This window comes from Phodopus roborovskii, unplaced genomic scaffold (genome assembly GCF_943737965.1).
Source record: "Phodopus roborovskii unplaced genomic scaffold, PHOROB, whole genome shotgun sequence".
Taxonomy (NCBI): domain Eukaryota; kingdom Metazoa; phylum Chordata; class Mammalia; order Rodentia; family Cricetidae; genus Phodopus; species Phodopus roborovskii.
The window spans coordinates 228,266-242,783 of NW_026125970.1; the positions used below are offsets into that span (position 1 = coordinate 228,266).

Consider the following 14,518-nt stretch of genomic DNA (forward strand, 5'->3'; position numbering starts at 1 on the left):
TAGGAAAAGGTTCCTGAAAGTGTAGCAACCAAAAATTACCTTAAACTAAACATGCAATAGATCTGGTATTTCTAGTAGTGCTCAACTGTGTTGCAACACACAACTTTATTGCAGCCTCATTGTGAACAGACAATATGTGCACTTTGCAATGGGCATCTCATTCACACACAACACCAATTAATACTATCTGAAATAGCACAGCCCTGAGTCAAGGCCACTGTGTTTTATGAATCACAGTATTTGGACTACACATGCAAAGTTTTCTGCTCTCATGGAAACAAAATGGTTTAATTACTGAAAACAAAGATTTAATCTTTTCCTACCATTATTCCTCAACATATAAGTATCAAAGTGGTATAGCTTTTTAAATTTATTTATTTATTTATTTATTTATATGTTATGTATGAGTGCTTGGCATATATCCCTGTGAGCCAGAGGAGGGCACCAGATCTCATTATAGAGGGTTGTGAGCCACCATGCGGTTGCTGGGAATTCACCTGGAATCCTCTGGAAGAGCAGCCAGTGTTCTTAACCACTGAGCCATCCCTTCAGCCCAAATTGGTATATCTTTGCACTGCATTTTATTGGAATGTTTCACCCTAATAATTGCTGTTTGAACTGCTTAGTGAAGTTTCATTTTAAAAATTATTCAATAAATTCTGGTTTAGCATTAGAGCAGACTTTCCACTTCCATTGGCACTAGGCATGTAAGTAGTGCATATACATGCAGGTAAAATATCCATACACATAAAACAAGATAATATAAAAACTTTTTTTGAAAAAAAATTAACCCCATGTAGGGATACTCCTTTAACTTAGAGGCAGGAGGGATGGCCTAGTCCCTACTCCAAATGACTTGACAGATTTTGTTGACCCCTCCTGGAAGGCATCACCCTCCCTGTGGAGTGGGGGTTGGAATGGGATGGGAGGGTGGTCTGGGGCCATGAGAGGGAGAGAGGGAGGTAGAGAGAGGGAACAGGGATAGATATGTAAAATAAATAAATAAATAACTCTGTAAAATGTTGAAGATGCTCTTCCTTCACTATCTGATATTTAACAAAGGTCTAATTCTTTATGTAATATATATAAGCAACTTTGCTTTCCTATTCAATAAATGGCCAAGTTATAGATATATTAAAGAACATTTTAAAATAAAATTCCTTATGATTTATTGTAGCAAAAGTTTGATTTCTATACTTTTTTTTCAAATTCTATATAGCTGGAAAAGTCACAAAACCATTTCTGGTTAAAAAAATAAAAGGTCTGTGAGCAGAAAAGTTTTAAAAACTCTGATCTGGGATATATACCTATGGGTAGGTAGAAGAAAAAAAGGATAAGAAATAAAGACATGGACTTGGACATATAGGGTGAGATGTGATCTGGGTGGTGGTGGTGCATGCCTTTAATCCCAGCACTTGGGAGGCAAAGGTAGGTGGAGGATTTCTGTGAGTTCAAGGCCAGCCTGGTCTACAGAGTGAGTTTCAGGACAGCCAGAGCTACACAGAGAAACCTTGTTTGAACACTCCCCCACCCCCAAATAAGAAACAAACAAACAAAACCAAAAACCAAACAAGCAAGGTCCTGTGAGCAAGACACCAAGCAACATTTTCCCATGGTTTCTGCTGCGCTTCCTTAGCCGTGAGAAAGTTCCCTGTTTGGGGGTGCTGCATGGAATAGCAAGCAGTTCTGTCTTCAAATTCCTGCTCAGGTTCCTGCCCTGATTTTTTTTTTTTTTTTTTTTGCAGTGACAGAATGTTACCTGTAGGCATAAGCCAATTAAATCCCTTCCTCCCTGAAGTTGCTTTTGGTCAGTGTTTCATCATAATGACAGAAAGAAAACTAGGACACAAATCTCCCTAAACCTTCGAATACCTACACCGTTATTTTGCTGAACCCTGGCTCTGCTATATTTTAAAAATTTGTATTCCATGTCAAGAGAGCAGGGGCCCAGGTCTAGTCCTAACATGGTTTTCCATCTAAATACCAGCACTTTGTCTTTATTTGAATGAAGTAGAATTGCTCAAGACATTATGATAGATAAATGATCCAGTGATAGTATAGGAAGTAGGGGGTGTCAAGTAAGATGCGGGGTAATATAGCCCTGTACATCTTGAATTCCTTTTCAGAGATCTTTGATTTTTGTAGAAGATGGGGGTTTTATGGTAATTTCCACAATGTGCAAATCCCTTACATTATTTTAATCTAGTAGAGACAATGTTGTAGAGCTTCAATTTACATAAGTGCGAGAGCCTAAGCCTTGACAATTTAAATATTTGCTCTCCTCTTAGAGACAGGAATTGAAGCAGAAATCACAGAGGAACACTGCTTTTCACATGTTTCTGCTTTCTTATAACATTCAGAACTGCTTGCCCACTGTGGCACTGTCCACAGTGGGCTGGAGTGGACCTTCCCACTTGTCAATCATCAATCAAGAAAATGCCCCACAGACATGCACATAGGCCACTCTGATGGAGGCAATTCTTCAATTGACATTCTCTCTTCTCAGCGGACTCTCGGTTTCCATGAAGTTGATAGCTAAAGTTAACTGTTAACCAAAGGCTAGAATGTGGAAAATAGTATCATAAAAGAATGGAGGATATACTTCATCTTCCCTAATATGACAGCTATGCTTAGAACTATGGTAGGTTAAGCATGCTCCAGTGGTGCAATCGGTTATCGCGCAGTACTTATACAGAACTAGGGTAGGTTATAGGCTAAAGGAGAAGAGGAAACATATAGGTCCATTGTAAAGCCTCTCATTTCTCATGTAACTAATAAATCAGTAACAGCATTCACTCAAAAGAGAACATAAGTATGCAGAAGCCTAGTGTCCATATGAATGTTAAACTTTCTAAAGTTCTTTGACTACTGTCTGCAAAATACAATATTCTATATTATTCTCATCTTTCTTCAACACAAATCTTTAAGTCTAGGAGACAATAGTCAACATTTATAGAATGACAGAAAATCCTGAGTTTTGGAAAGAACCTTAGTGGCCCTTAGGCCTACCCAAGGACACAATTAGGGTGACCACTCATTCTTACTTTTCCCGAATAGATCAATTTATGCCACATGTCTATTGGATTTGTCTCTCTGTTAGGGATCTCAACTTGGATTCCAAATAATGAGGCCATTCCTATAAACATAAGTGGTGTTACGTTGAGTAGTCCAGTGCACTGCTTTGTGCCATTAATGCACAATGCCTCAGAGTTTTCAAACGTTACCATGACTAGAGGGCTCCAACAAATAATGAGCAGAAACATAATATTATTTATTTATGAAAAGAAAACATGGAGCATGTGATAAGTCCAAAGAATATATGCAGTACATTTAGATAGTCCAGACTGGGCAAAGTATCTTCACTGATAATTGATACCCACATTCATTGCCACTTGCCATTTAGAAAAATGGCTCAGAGCCTCACATGAATTTACACATATGAGTATAGCCTGCTAAGAAAGTCTGAGCAATATGTTTTAATGCCTTCAAGGGATCAAATAAATACATTTAATTCTATTTTTAGAAGAAATAAGATTTTCAATACTCACTCATAATCATCCAGATTTTCCTCTTCTTCAGATGAACTTGACTCAGGGAATCCCCTTAAAAAGAGCCCAGAAACAACATAAATGCCAAACAAACAAGTCAAGCGACAAACAATCCAAGTGCCTAGTACAGCAACAGCAAAACTCTTACTTATTTTATCCACATATACAAAATTAAATTTCTGCTAAATTTCCTCTTTGCACCTGGGAAAGACATCAGCAAAATGAAAGGGCAAATCACTTAAAAGCTGGGTTTATGCCTAGTGCAATAAGAGAATGGCTCTTTAACAAAAGGCTTCTAGGAACTCAGGTTGTTTAGATTCTTTCAGAAGAGCAACCTTATGAAACACATGAAGATTCCTTAAAAAACGACTGCAGTATAACATTTTAGAAGTTGGTGCTATACCTGGGGAGATTGCTCAATGGTTAAGAGCATTTCCTGCTCTTTCAGATAGCTTTGGTTCAGTTTTTAGCCCCTACATGGCAGCTCACAACCACCTTTAACTCCAGTTCTAAGGGATCTGTTGCCCTCTTCTGACCTTTGTGGACACTACACACAAATGGTGTACTTGTATGTAGCCAAAACACTCATACCCATAAAAATAAAAAATAAAATAGAATAATATTTTTTAAATGTGGCTGATATGCATTGAGCTAGTCTTAGGGAAGAATTATTTATTCTGTATTGCTTTTAATATTATTAGATATGCCTGAACCAGTGTGTCATAATACCAGAGTGCATAACGAGTGATGAGTAGGAACAATCAGTGTGAGGAAAACTAACCAACCAACCCTCAATGAGAGCCAGCTATGTGTTCAGAGGCAAACCACATGGGCATTTTTAAAATTGTGTTTATCTTTCATGGAGAGTCTTATTGCAGATTTATTTCAAATTTGGTTAATTTTCCTGCAAACACTGTAAATTTTGAGTATTAAGTAGCATCTAGACTGGATTTACCATGACATCTTTGAGGTGTTGTGATATACAATATTTCTTTCCACTTGGTTATTGCTGGCAACATCTTCCTCACTGCAGATAAAGATATATGGTTAGTGTGGTGAATGTGAAAGGTTCTTGGTAAGCAGCCATATCTTCTACTGATTCGTCGGCAAAGCTCATTAACAGATTAGAACATCAGTAATTGTGGAGAAGTTGGAATATTGCAGACCCAGAACCTAATTATGATTTATCTATCTCAGGTTCTCTTTAGCTCAAAGATTTAGCTCAAAGACCACTGAGAAAAAAATAAGAGGAGGATATGACTACAATTTTTTAAATTGTAGATAGAAGGGAGAAAGCATCCAGAGGGAAGAGTCCAGACTGAACATGGTGGCAGACTAAACTGGACCAAAAGAGAAGCAAAGGGGAGGGAGAGCAAGAGATAAGCAACCAACCAAGAGGGAGGTACTCAAAATGGCTGCTGGCTGCTTTATTTATATTGGAAAGACAGCAGAAGCTTCTCCCTGGGATGGTGAGGTTTGGGGTAGAGGGCCAGGGTGAGAAGTGTTGGGAGGAGCCACAGTTAATTAGTGATACCGAGAGAGCTAGCTAGCAGCTGCTGCCTGCTTTGATATGTTAATAGGAACCTCAGCCATTTACTCTGGGTTTCTTTGAGACCTAATAACCACTATCTTCCATAAACCCCCAAACTAAATTGTCTTTAGGTAATGTGAGGACCAAAGTTAAATGCTGGAGGCTATTTATGTTTTCATTCCTCCAAACAAGTTTGTTTGACCCGTACCAAGCACTGGATGTGTTTGTGGGTGGGAAGTATGTGGGTAGGAAATACATCAGAATGTATGCTTGCTCATGATTGGATATAGGTGTAAGTGGGGAGGGGAGGAAGCGAGTAGGCAGGAAATATGTCACTATTATGCTTACCCCTGATTGGATCTGATGGTGGCCTGGTGGATTTGCATTTTTAAGCCCCTACAAGGGGCTTTTTCTGGGAACTAAGAGAGTCCATCAACCTGACCAATATTTAATTAAAGCTTGCTTCAAATTTGGCTTTAAATTGTGATTGTTGTAATTTTAAAAAATTGGCTTGAGAAAGACACCATGAAACAGAGTTCAAGCAGGGTGGGGACGTAGTGGTGGTAGGAGTGGGGGTTATTAGTGGTGGAAGTGGGGGTTATTAAGGGAAAAGGATTGTACAAAGGGAAAGGAGGTGGAGAGACCAGCCTCTCGTGACAGAAGCTGCAGCAGAGAGGAAAGAGAGACAAAGAGAAAGAGGAGGCAGAGATGGGAGTCAGGGAGGGAGGGAGGGGGGAGAAAGGGAGGGCAGGCGGGTGGGGGGGAGAGAGGGAGGGGGAGGGGTGGAGGGAGGGGTGGATGGGGAAAGGGACAGAAGGAGGAAGGGGAGAGGGAGGGAGGGAGAAAGGGAGGAAGAGAGAGAGAAGAGGAAGGAGAGGGGGAAGGAGAGAGAGAGACATAGATGGGATGTAGGTAGAGCTCATTTAAAAGGTAAAATAGTGACTAGGCACAGGTGGTACTCTTACTGGTACCAGCTGAGGGCATCTCCTGTCAGAACTCCAAAGACCAACCAGTATAAATGCCTAAATACTAACAGTGGTAGTGATATTCTCCACTGGTGGGATTAACAGTAACACATCTGAGGCTTGTAACACAGTTTCCCCCTTTGCTATAGTCCCCCTCTCTGATGTTTCCACATGTGTATTTGAAAAATGTTTTGCTTTATGAATTTCTTTGTTCTGTTTCTAAAATATCTCATGAGCCAGGCCTAATGGTGCATGCGTTTAATCCCAGCTCTTGGGAGGCAGATGCAGGCTGATCTCTGTGAGTTCAAGACCAGCCTGGTGTACAGAGTGAGTTCCGGGAGAGCCAGGGCTGTTACACAGAGAAATTCTGCCTCAAAAAAAAAAAAAAAAAAAAAGAAAAAAAAAAAAAAAAAGAAAAAGAAAAAGAAATGAACCCCCTCCCCCAAAAAGAAACTCTTATGAAAGTGCTATGTCATTAGAACATGGAATTTGACCTCAATTTGTGTTCCTGGGCCATGGGCACTCATATATGGCTCCAAAATAAACCTTCTTTTCCTTTTTGCGGTGTCGGTTGTGATTTCTTTTTTATCGGCAGTGCATTTATAAATGTGTGATTATTGAATGTTAAGTGACAGACTGATTTGTTTCCAATAGATCTTAACTATTTGACTTCATTTGACATTTTGCTCCTTTTAGAGAGGCAATACTAGTCTTGATCAAATGAGAACTGCTAATAATGTCTTCATGGCCACATACAGCAGGAAAGCTGAATCAGGAGACAACCTGACTAGCTTTGCTCTGCTTTTCTTGTTTATACACAAACATTCTGTCCTTTATGTGCTTTTAAGTATGTTATTTTCCTCTTTGTTGATGTGATTCCCAGCTAAAAATCTTGAACTTGTGACTCAACTGAACACAGATGGAGCAGCAGTACTTCACCACCCATCATTTTATCTCTTTTGTTCTGAGTGTTAAAAGCAGGAGGAAGTGTCTACCTCTTCCTAAAGTTCAAGGGTTGCTTTGTCTGGAATTTAGAACACATTTCCTGTTTGCCTTTACAACCCAGCTTTTTTCTAAACTACAATTCACAAGGACAAGCTGCTTTGGCAAGGAAACACTCCCGTGGCTTTGTTTCAAGAAATGCCTAGAGAATTCTAAATGCCCTCATATTCTAAAATGCTTCCTCCCCACCTGCTCAACCAGCATTGCCCTTGAGGAGAGCCTTTTGCCTTCTTCCTTCATAAGAAACTCTCATTGAAAAAGGCAAAGCAATTTATTTAGCCCTGTTTTTTTTTTTTTTTTGCTTTTAAGTGTGTGTGTGTGTGTGTGTGTGTGTGTGTGTGTGTGTGTGTGTGCAACTTGCAACAACTTGAAGGATTCAATTCTGTACCTCTACCATGTGAGGTTGAACTGGGATTGAACTGGGGGTATCAGAGGTGACCTGATTGAAATCAGATGGTCGGGCACTAAGCCATCTTGCCAGCCCAGATCTATAAGAGCACTGGGCAACATACAAACAAATGAAACCTTTTGCTCAGCAATCAGGTATAGACTCTGTATTTGGAAACTAGTTACCCTAGAGTGAAAAGGACCATGACTCATTATATTTAAAGACATTTAAATCCAATGGAAAAATACTTACGTTCTTTCAGATTCCACATGACCCTGTGGCTGCATCATTGGTACAGTGAGGCATTTGCTTTAAGTAAAAATAATGAGGGTGAGAAGAGTCAAGGAATAAGAGCATAAGAGGAGATAAATGATGAGTCACAGAGATGCTCTGCATTTACTCTGTGTAGAGACAAACATCAGCAGCACACTGAAGGGAAGCTGACAACTTTGTGAGAATGATAGATAGTGGACTTTGTGTTGGGGGCTAAATTCTGACACAGTGAAGAAGGAAGGGATAACACTTGACCCTTCCTATATGATCCTGTTGCCATGCAGTTAAACATTTATTGAGCATCAAGTATGGCACAGATCCCAAAGATATACTCCCATTATATATCACCTTCAATGTGCTTTCAGTTCTGAGTTTGAATAGCATCATTGGGTTGAAAACTTGGTACTAAGTAAATTCCCCTGAAACTCACCCTTTTATATAAGAGACACGTTTTATAGACTCTGTGTTTAGGATTGTGCATTTATTTGGGGGAAGTGGGAGCAAGGAGGGGAAGGACTAAAATGCTGAAGCTATCATGAAGAGCAATTTTATTTATTTATTATGTGAGTTCTCTATCTTCATGCATGACTTTATGCCATAAGAAGGCAATAGATCCCATTATAGACTGTCGTGAGCCACCATGCCATTGCATGATTACTGGGAATTGAAGTCAGGACCTCTGGAAGAGGAGCCAGTGCTTTTTAAGCCCTGAATCATCTCTCCAACCCTCAGCTTCCCCCCTCTTCTAGTTCAAGTACTGAATAATTTTGGAAAAGACCACCCTAGTAAAGCTAAGGCCTGTGCTACCAGTTTTGAGGCTGTGGTCCTAGGTTATGGGGCAATGTCTATTCTATTCTCTGGGCAGCCAGCTTAAATGCTTAGCTTTACCTTTTCAGTTTTCTTACTTGCCACCAGTCAGGGCAGTCTTCCCTTGGAATATAGCGTATGTTGATGGTTGGCTGGGAACCATAACTTCTCTTTGAGTGGCTGTCATATTGGGATGGAGTGGTGCTTGAGGATGATGCATCCATTTTGAGAACAGGAACAGGCCGAGGAATCTTCAGCTTTGGAGCACAAGAGATTTTATTATATCACAAAAGAGGCACAGATCCATGAACATAATATAACAGCTCCTACACAAAAGAGGGAGGATGGAAGAAAGGAAAGGACAGAGAAATGGAGTCAATGTCAAGCATTGACTAGGATGCAGAACAACTGTTAACTCATGTTTTTGCTAGTTGGAAACTCATTTGCAGAATGTTTTATGGCTGGGTGTCTATATCTTATATCCCAGCAATCATATGCTATATATCCAGCAGTGAAACAAAAGATGTGCAAAATAATGGTCACAGAATTGTCAGAAATTGATAAAATCGGAAAATACCAAAATACTTAACAAGGTGATAAAATAGAAAATATATTGCTGCTGCAGAAGGCTGAGAAATGGCTTCCCCAGATATTCATGTCCTAACTCACAAAAACTGTGACTATTTTTCATGCTGAAAGGGACTCTGCTGACTGTGACTAAGTTAAGTGTTTGAGATGGGGATGTTATTTTCGGAGATAGAGATGAGCCTGATCCAATCAGAAGTGTCAGGGATTAGCTAGAACAGAGCAGAGGTAGAGTGCAGAGAAGCTGCTGATGCCAAGGATGAAGGAAGACATCTGAAATCACTGAAAGTGGTGGTCTTCAGAAGCTAGATGAGGCAAGGAAACATCCCCACCCCATCATAAAGCCTTCAGAAGAAACAACTAAGTAGACATAGTTAGACTTTTGAAATTCAGAACTATGAGCAGCAACTCAATAAATCACATTGCTTTAAGCCACTTAATTTGTGACAATCTGTTGGAGCAACAATAAGAAAATAGTTCAGTAGTATAATCATATGATAGAATTCTATATGCAATGATAATAAAATATAATCACTTATTAAAAAGTATGACTGTCATAAACTGAACAGAAAAGACAGGTAAGTAACTGGGTTATCTCTCTCTCTATTATATATATGTGTGTGTGTGTGTGTGTGTGTGTGTGTGTGTGTGTGTGTAAATCAAGCAAACAATCAATGAGGTTGAACATCTGGCTAGCGATTGCTCTTGGCTGATGTACTAACTGAAATGAAACTTAAGTACTCCTGGCATTTCCTGATAATCTCTTTCTTAATCTGAATGTTTTATGCAGATTTGTTCAGATTCTGGAAATTTATAAGCTGAGTATATTTGCCTGCTTTTCTTAGTGTACATTATATGTCATTAAAAGCCTTTTGTGTGTATAAACTCTAAATTTAATTTTTTATTTTGCTTGCATTGTATTTTCCTGTTTTTTTTATTTCATGGTTATCATTTATTTGGAGATTTATACTATCCTAGAACTTCTTGTTATAAAGGATGCCATTGCTGACAAATTCATAGCTGAGTTCTTTCCAAAAATAAACACATTATAAAATTCTTCAAATGCAATCTGAGCAGAATCTCTAAGGGACAGTTATTTCCACCCCCTACCCCCAATTCAGAAAATAAATTCTCTACTTAGTACTGTGGTCAAACACACACACACACACACACACACACACACACACACACGAGCGCGCGCGTGCTCATCAGGGTTGGGAGGGGAGGGAAGAGAGGGAGAGGCAAAGGGAAGAAGGCTGTTCCTATTCCTTTCATGACACTGTCTTTCTTTGATCTTTGATCAAAACCAGACTTGGACTTTGTGAACATTGAAGAAGAGTGTGTAGAGAGATTGTAAAAACCAGAGAGGTTGTGGAGGACTGTTGCCAATTAGTGTCCTCGGAACATGACATGGCTATTGCACTCATGAACTCACAGCAATTGGGATTGCCTGCACAAGACCCACTCAAGACAAGCCAGTCAGCATTCCAGCATGGAGGAGGGCTCACAAGGTCTCACCCCTAGCAAAGGTTGTTGGCAATTGATGGCTACTGGAAAACAGAGGGTCAGTTTTCTTCAGGGATGTGCCCTGGTAAGTGGACCCACTTCAGAAGATGACCCCAACTCATGAATATGTGGGCAGCACAAACTGAACTTTTGTGTTATAAAAGAATAAGAAGGCATCATGACATTGTGGAGAGGATGTGCCATTGGGGGTCTGGGAGGGAATAGAAGGTAGATATAATCAAAATATGTTGCACATGTGTATGGAATTCTTTTTTTTTTCTTCATCTTGCTTTTTATGACTGTTTCAGATTAGATGGATTCCATTTAAGAACAATCTCCTATGGATCACTGGAGCTTTTTTCCTCCCATCCAAGCACACACTGTGTACCCACTACCTCTCATATCTTGCCATTATCCAATTTTAAGTCAATAAATTCTTAAATAATGAATAAAATATTTTTATAAAAGGACTTGGCACCCTTGGGCTATTGAGTTGTCTGCTGATTTTTCACACATTCCCCCCCCACAAAAATCCATTTTAAGAGATAAGATTTGTTGGTTTCTAGCTCCTAATTTGCCCTCTGTGCTCATATTTGTTTGAAATAAACTTCAGTGGAAATTATGCTTTTTAAGTATAGAATTTAGTGACTTAGTAAATGTATCCAATTCTATGCCTATCATTACAATCTACCCTTAACATATTACCATCACTCATAAAATTTCTCCTTTTCTTTTGTAGTCAATTTCTATTTCTGTGCTGATCACAGGCAATATTACCTGTACATCTCTGTCTTTGTAACTTTGTCCATTCTAGACATTGTTGCTAGGATCACAGTTTCTTTGAATGCTAGAGTTGAACACAGGACCTGGTGCATGTGCAACAAGTGCTTTACTACTAAGCTACCGCTTCAGCCCAAGATTTGTGAGTTTCAAGCAGCAGGCCCTCAGTAAGCACAAACAGAAATGTTTCTAATACAAAGTAAAAGCTCCAGCAGTCCTACCTATTTCCTAGGACTACTATAACATATCGTCACATGTTTGGTAGGCTAAGATTATGGAAATTCTTCTTTTATGGTCCTAGAGGTATAAAGTACCAATTCAAAGTCCACCCTGGCTGTATTCTCTCCAAAGGTTCTAGGAAAGGCAAGTTTTTGCTGCCCTGGCTTTTGGTGGGTAATGAATGTTCCTTGGATTATGGTGTTATAACTCCAATATGTAGGCCTTCACATTGCCATCTCATGCATCTATCTGTCTTCTTGTGTCCTGATTTTACAAAAGCACCAGTCTTTAGCCTCATGACACACTCTTGCCCTGCATGTTCTCATCCTGACCTTTAATTACAAATTATGTCTGTAAATATCTTGTTTGCAAATAATGTCACATTTTGAAGTTCTGTATCAACATGAGATTTAGGAATGCTACCGAATGATGTTTTAAAAAATGTGGGTTATTTTTGTCAGTTGTCTTGGTTCAGGAAAATGGTATAGGTTTTTCTCAGAAGGAGAAAAGTAATCAGAACTTAAAACACACCATAGACCTTAGAGGCCCATTTAAGATGAGGTTCTAGGGCATCTGGAGGCCACTTGAAACATCTCCTAGCATGTGAAGAGGCTGCCACTTGACTGGCTATGGCTATCAACAGAAGAGTGAAAGGGGCAAGTTGCATATATTTTAATGACGCAAAGATGTCAAAATTTTGTTTGTTTTCCTATTGAAAGGTTCCATCCCTGGGGGAAATTTTGCCTAGAAACAATCTTGAAGGGACTCTGTCTAAAATGGGTGGAGTAACCCAATGTAAGGCTTGGGGATTGGCAAATGTAAAGGCTGAGTATCCAGACATTTTTTTCCTATCATAAAGATCCATTTCTATCCGCCCCCTCAGCAGAAAATTGACATTTGGGAAATTTGTGCAGCTGCCATAACTATCAAATCATAATAGGACAGTGTACAGTTATGTAAGCATATCTCTTTTCTATTATATTCTTATTACTTGCCTCACCCTTGAAAGGGTCAGAAGTCCCAGTGGTTCCATGATCCCTGCTCCAAAGCAGGCTGCCAGTTTATAAAGACCAGAGTGAGGTAAAGGGAAGAGGTGTAACTTAGAATAAGGTAGCTATAACAACAGATGGAGACATATTCTGGAGGCTGTTTTTTGTCTTGTTTTTTTTTTTTTTTTTTCTATTTTATTTTGAGTCAGGGTCTCACTATGTACTTCAGGCTATCCTGGAACTCAGTATATAGACCAAGCTTGCCTCGAACTCACAGAGATCCCTTGCTTCTGCCTCTTGAGTACTAGGATTAAAGGCATGGACCACTATGCCCAGTTTTCTTTGGAGGCTGTTCTAATGACCAGTAATTGGGGAGACTTTAGTCATATGACAGTGACTGGAAAACTATGGAGTCTGTCAAAGAATTTATCTAGAAGCAGAGAGGTTGCATTAAATGGTTGGAGAGAATACCAGAGGGAATGAATTGTGGTTTTTAAATGATGTGTTCCATAGACTCCCATTCCGTCACCAGGATGTTTTCACAAAGTAGTTTTGTCCATGTTTGTAAGAAAAGAAACATCATCTGTTACGAATGATGCTGTCATAAAGATTTGTTTCAGATGAATGCAATTTTGGTGGCTGCTTATAGGTTTGCTGGTTAAGAAAAGACAGTAGTTAATAAATAATAAAGTGTTCATATGGTTCTATGTTTGAATAAATTATTTAATACTAACCAGGGATGTGAGTGATAGCTCATAGTTTTTTCTCTCTCTGCTGAGAAGTTTGTATGAATGCCACATTTTTTAGTCTTGAATCTGACAACTGTGGGTTTGTTTATTATATCATGTTTGCAAAACACTTTTCAGACTATTGACTTAGTACAGAGATAATTGCACACCTGTTGGAGCATGAGCCATGAATGAAGCTGTGTGAAAAGATTTCTGAGAGCGTGTGAGATAACTCCAAGGAAACGAAGCAGGAGTCGTGTAACCTGTTTCCTATAACATGGGTTCTTGGAATGTGCTTTCGTGCCCCTCCCAGGTATGCAAAATAGGAGTGTGCTTATTTCAGATTACTCAACATTTTACTTTTCTTATTCAAAGACGTTTCCAAGCATGCGTTGTCCTTGTGACTGTATACAGCTTAAACTCATGTTACCTTTGACCTGTTTAACTGTCAGAACATAAATTGCATGAGACATTAGTCTGCCTCATTTTAAGGCCCCAACTTCACAGGTTCCACTCCACCAACTAGATTGGTAACACACACCCATGTATGTTTTTCATTTATTGTTACACTATTCACAATAGCTAGGAAGTAGAACAAGCATAGGTTTCCTCCAACAGATGAATAGATAAAAATGTGATCCATATACACAATGGAATTTTATTTAGCTATAAAGAAAAACAGAAGCATGGCATTTGGAAGAGAAGTAGATGGGAATTGGAAATGATCATGTTAAGTCAAACAAGCCAGATCCAGAAAGACCATCCTTTTTCATATGCAGAACGTAAATTTAGAATTATATGTGCATGTGTGTTTGTGTGTATATGTATGTATGTATGTATGTGTGGGTCATAAAACTAAAACAAGGATAATAAGGAGGGAGGAAGAGAACTTTAGGGGAAAAGGAGAGGGTAGTGGAATATGTGGGACATACATGCAGAATGTGAAAAGGAACCAGTGGAGAAGAAGAGAGAGGACAAATTAGAGCAAACAAAATAAAATAGAATGACACTTGTGTACACATATTCCAGACTTGGTATGTTAACTTAAAAAAATAATTGAAAAATGGACTTACCACTCTCTCTGGGAAAGTGGGGGCTCTGTGTTTCTCCTCATTAATTGCAATGTGCAGATCAGCATCTGAAAAGTAAGAGCAAACAAAACAAAGTAAAACACCCACTCAATACTGGGAATCAAAA

The 14,518-nt window shown here is 39.1% G+C and overlaps 1 protein-coding gene across 1 annotated transcript in view; it reads right to left on the reverse strand.

Moving 5' to 3' along the window:
• The window catches only part of Bmx (BMX non-receptor tyrosine kinase), a 58,785-nt gene that overhangs the window by 25,316 nt on the left and 18,951 nt on the right, over nucleotides 1-14,518 (reverse strand). The window contains exons 6-10 of the mRNA XM_051179210.1: nucleotides 14,395-14,459; nucleotides 8,596-8,771; nucleotides 7,687-7,743; nucleotides 4,504-4,575; nucleotides 3,549-3,602 (exon numbers count right to left, since the gene is read on the reverse strand). Of these exons, the coding sequence (XP_051035167.1) occupies nucleotides 3,549-3,602; nucleotides 4,504-4,575; nucleotides 7,687-7,743; nucleotides 8,596-8,771; nucleotides 14,395-14,459 (424 nt within the window). The remainder of the gene's footprint in view (nucleotides 1-3,548; nucleotides 3,603-4,503; nucleotides 4,576-7,686; nucleotides 7,744-8,595; nucleotides 8,772-14,394; nucleotides 14,460-14,518) is intronic.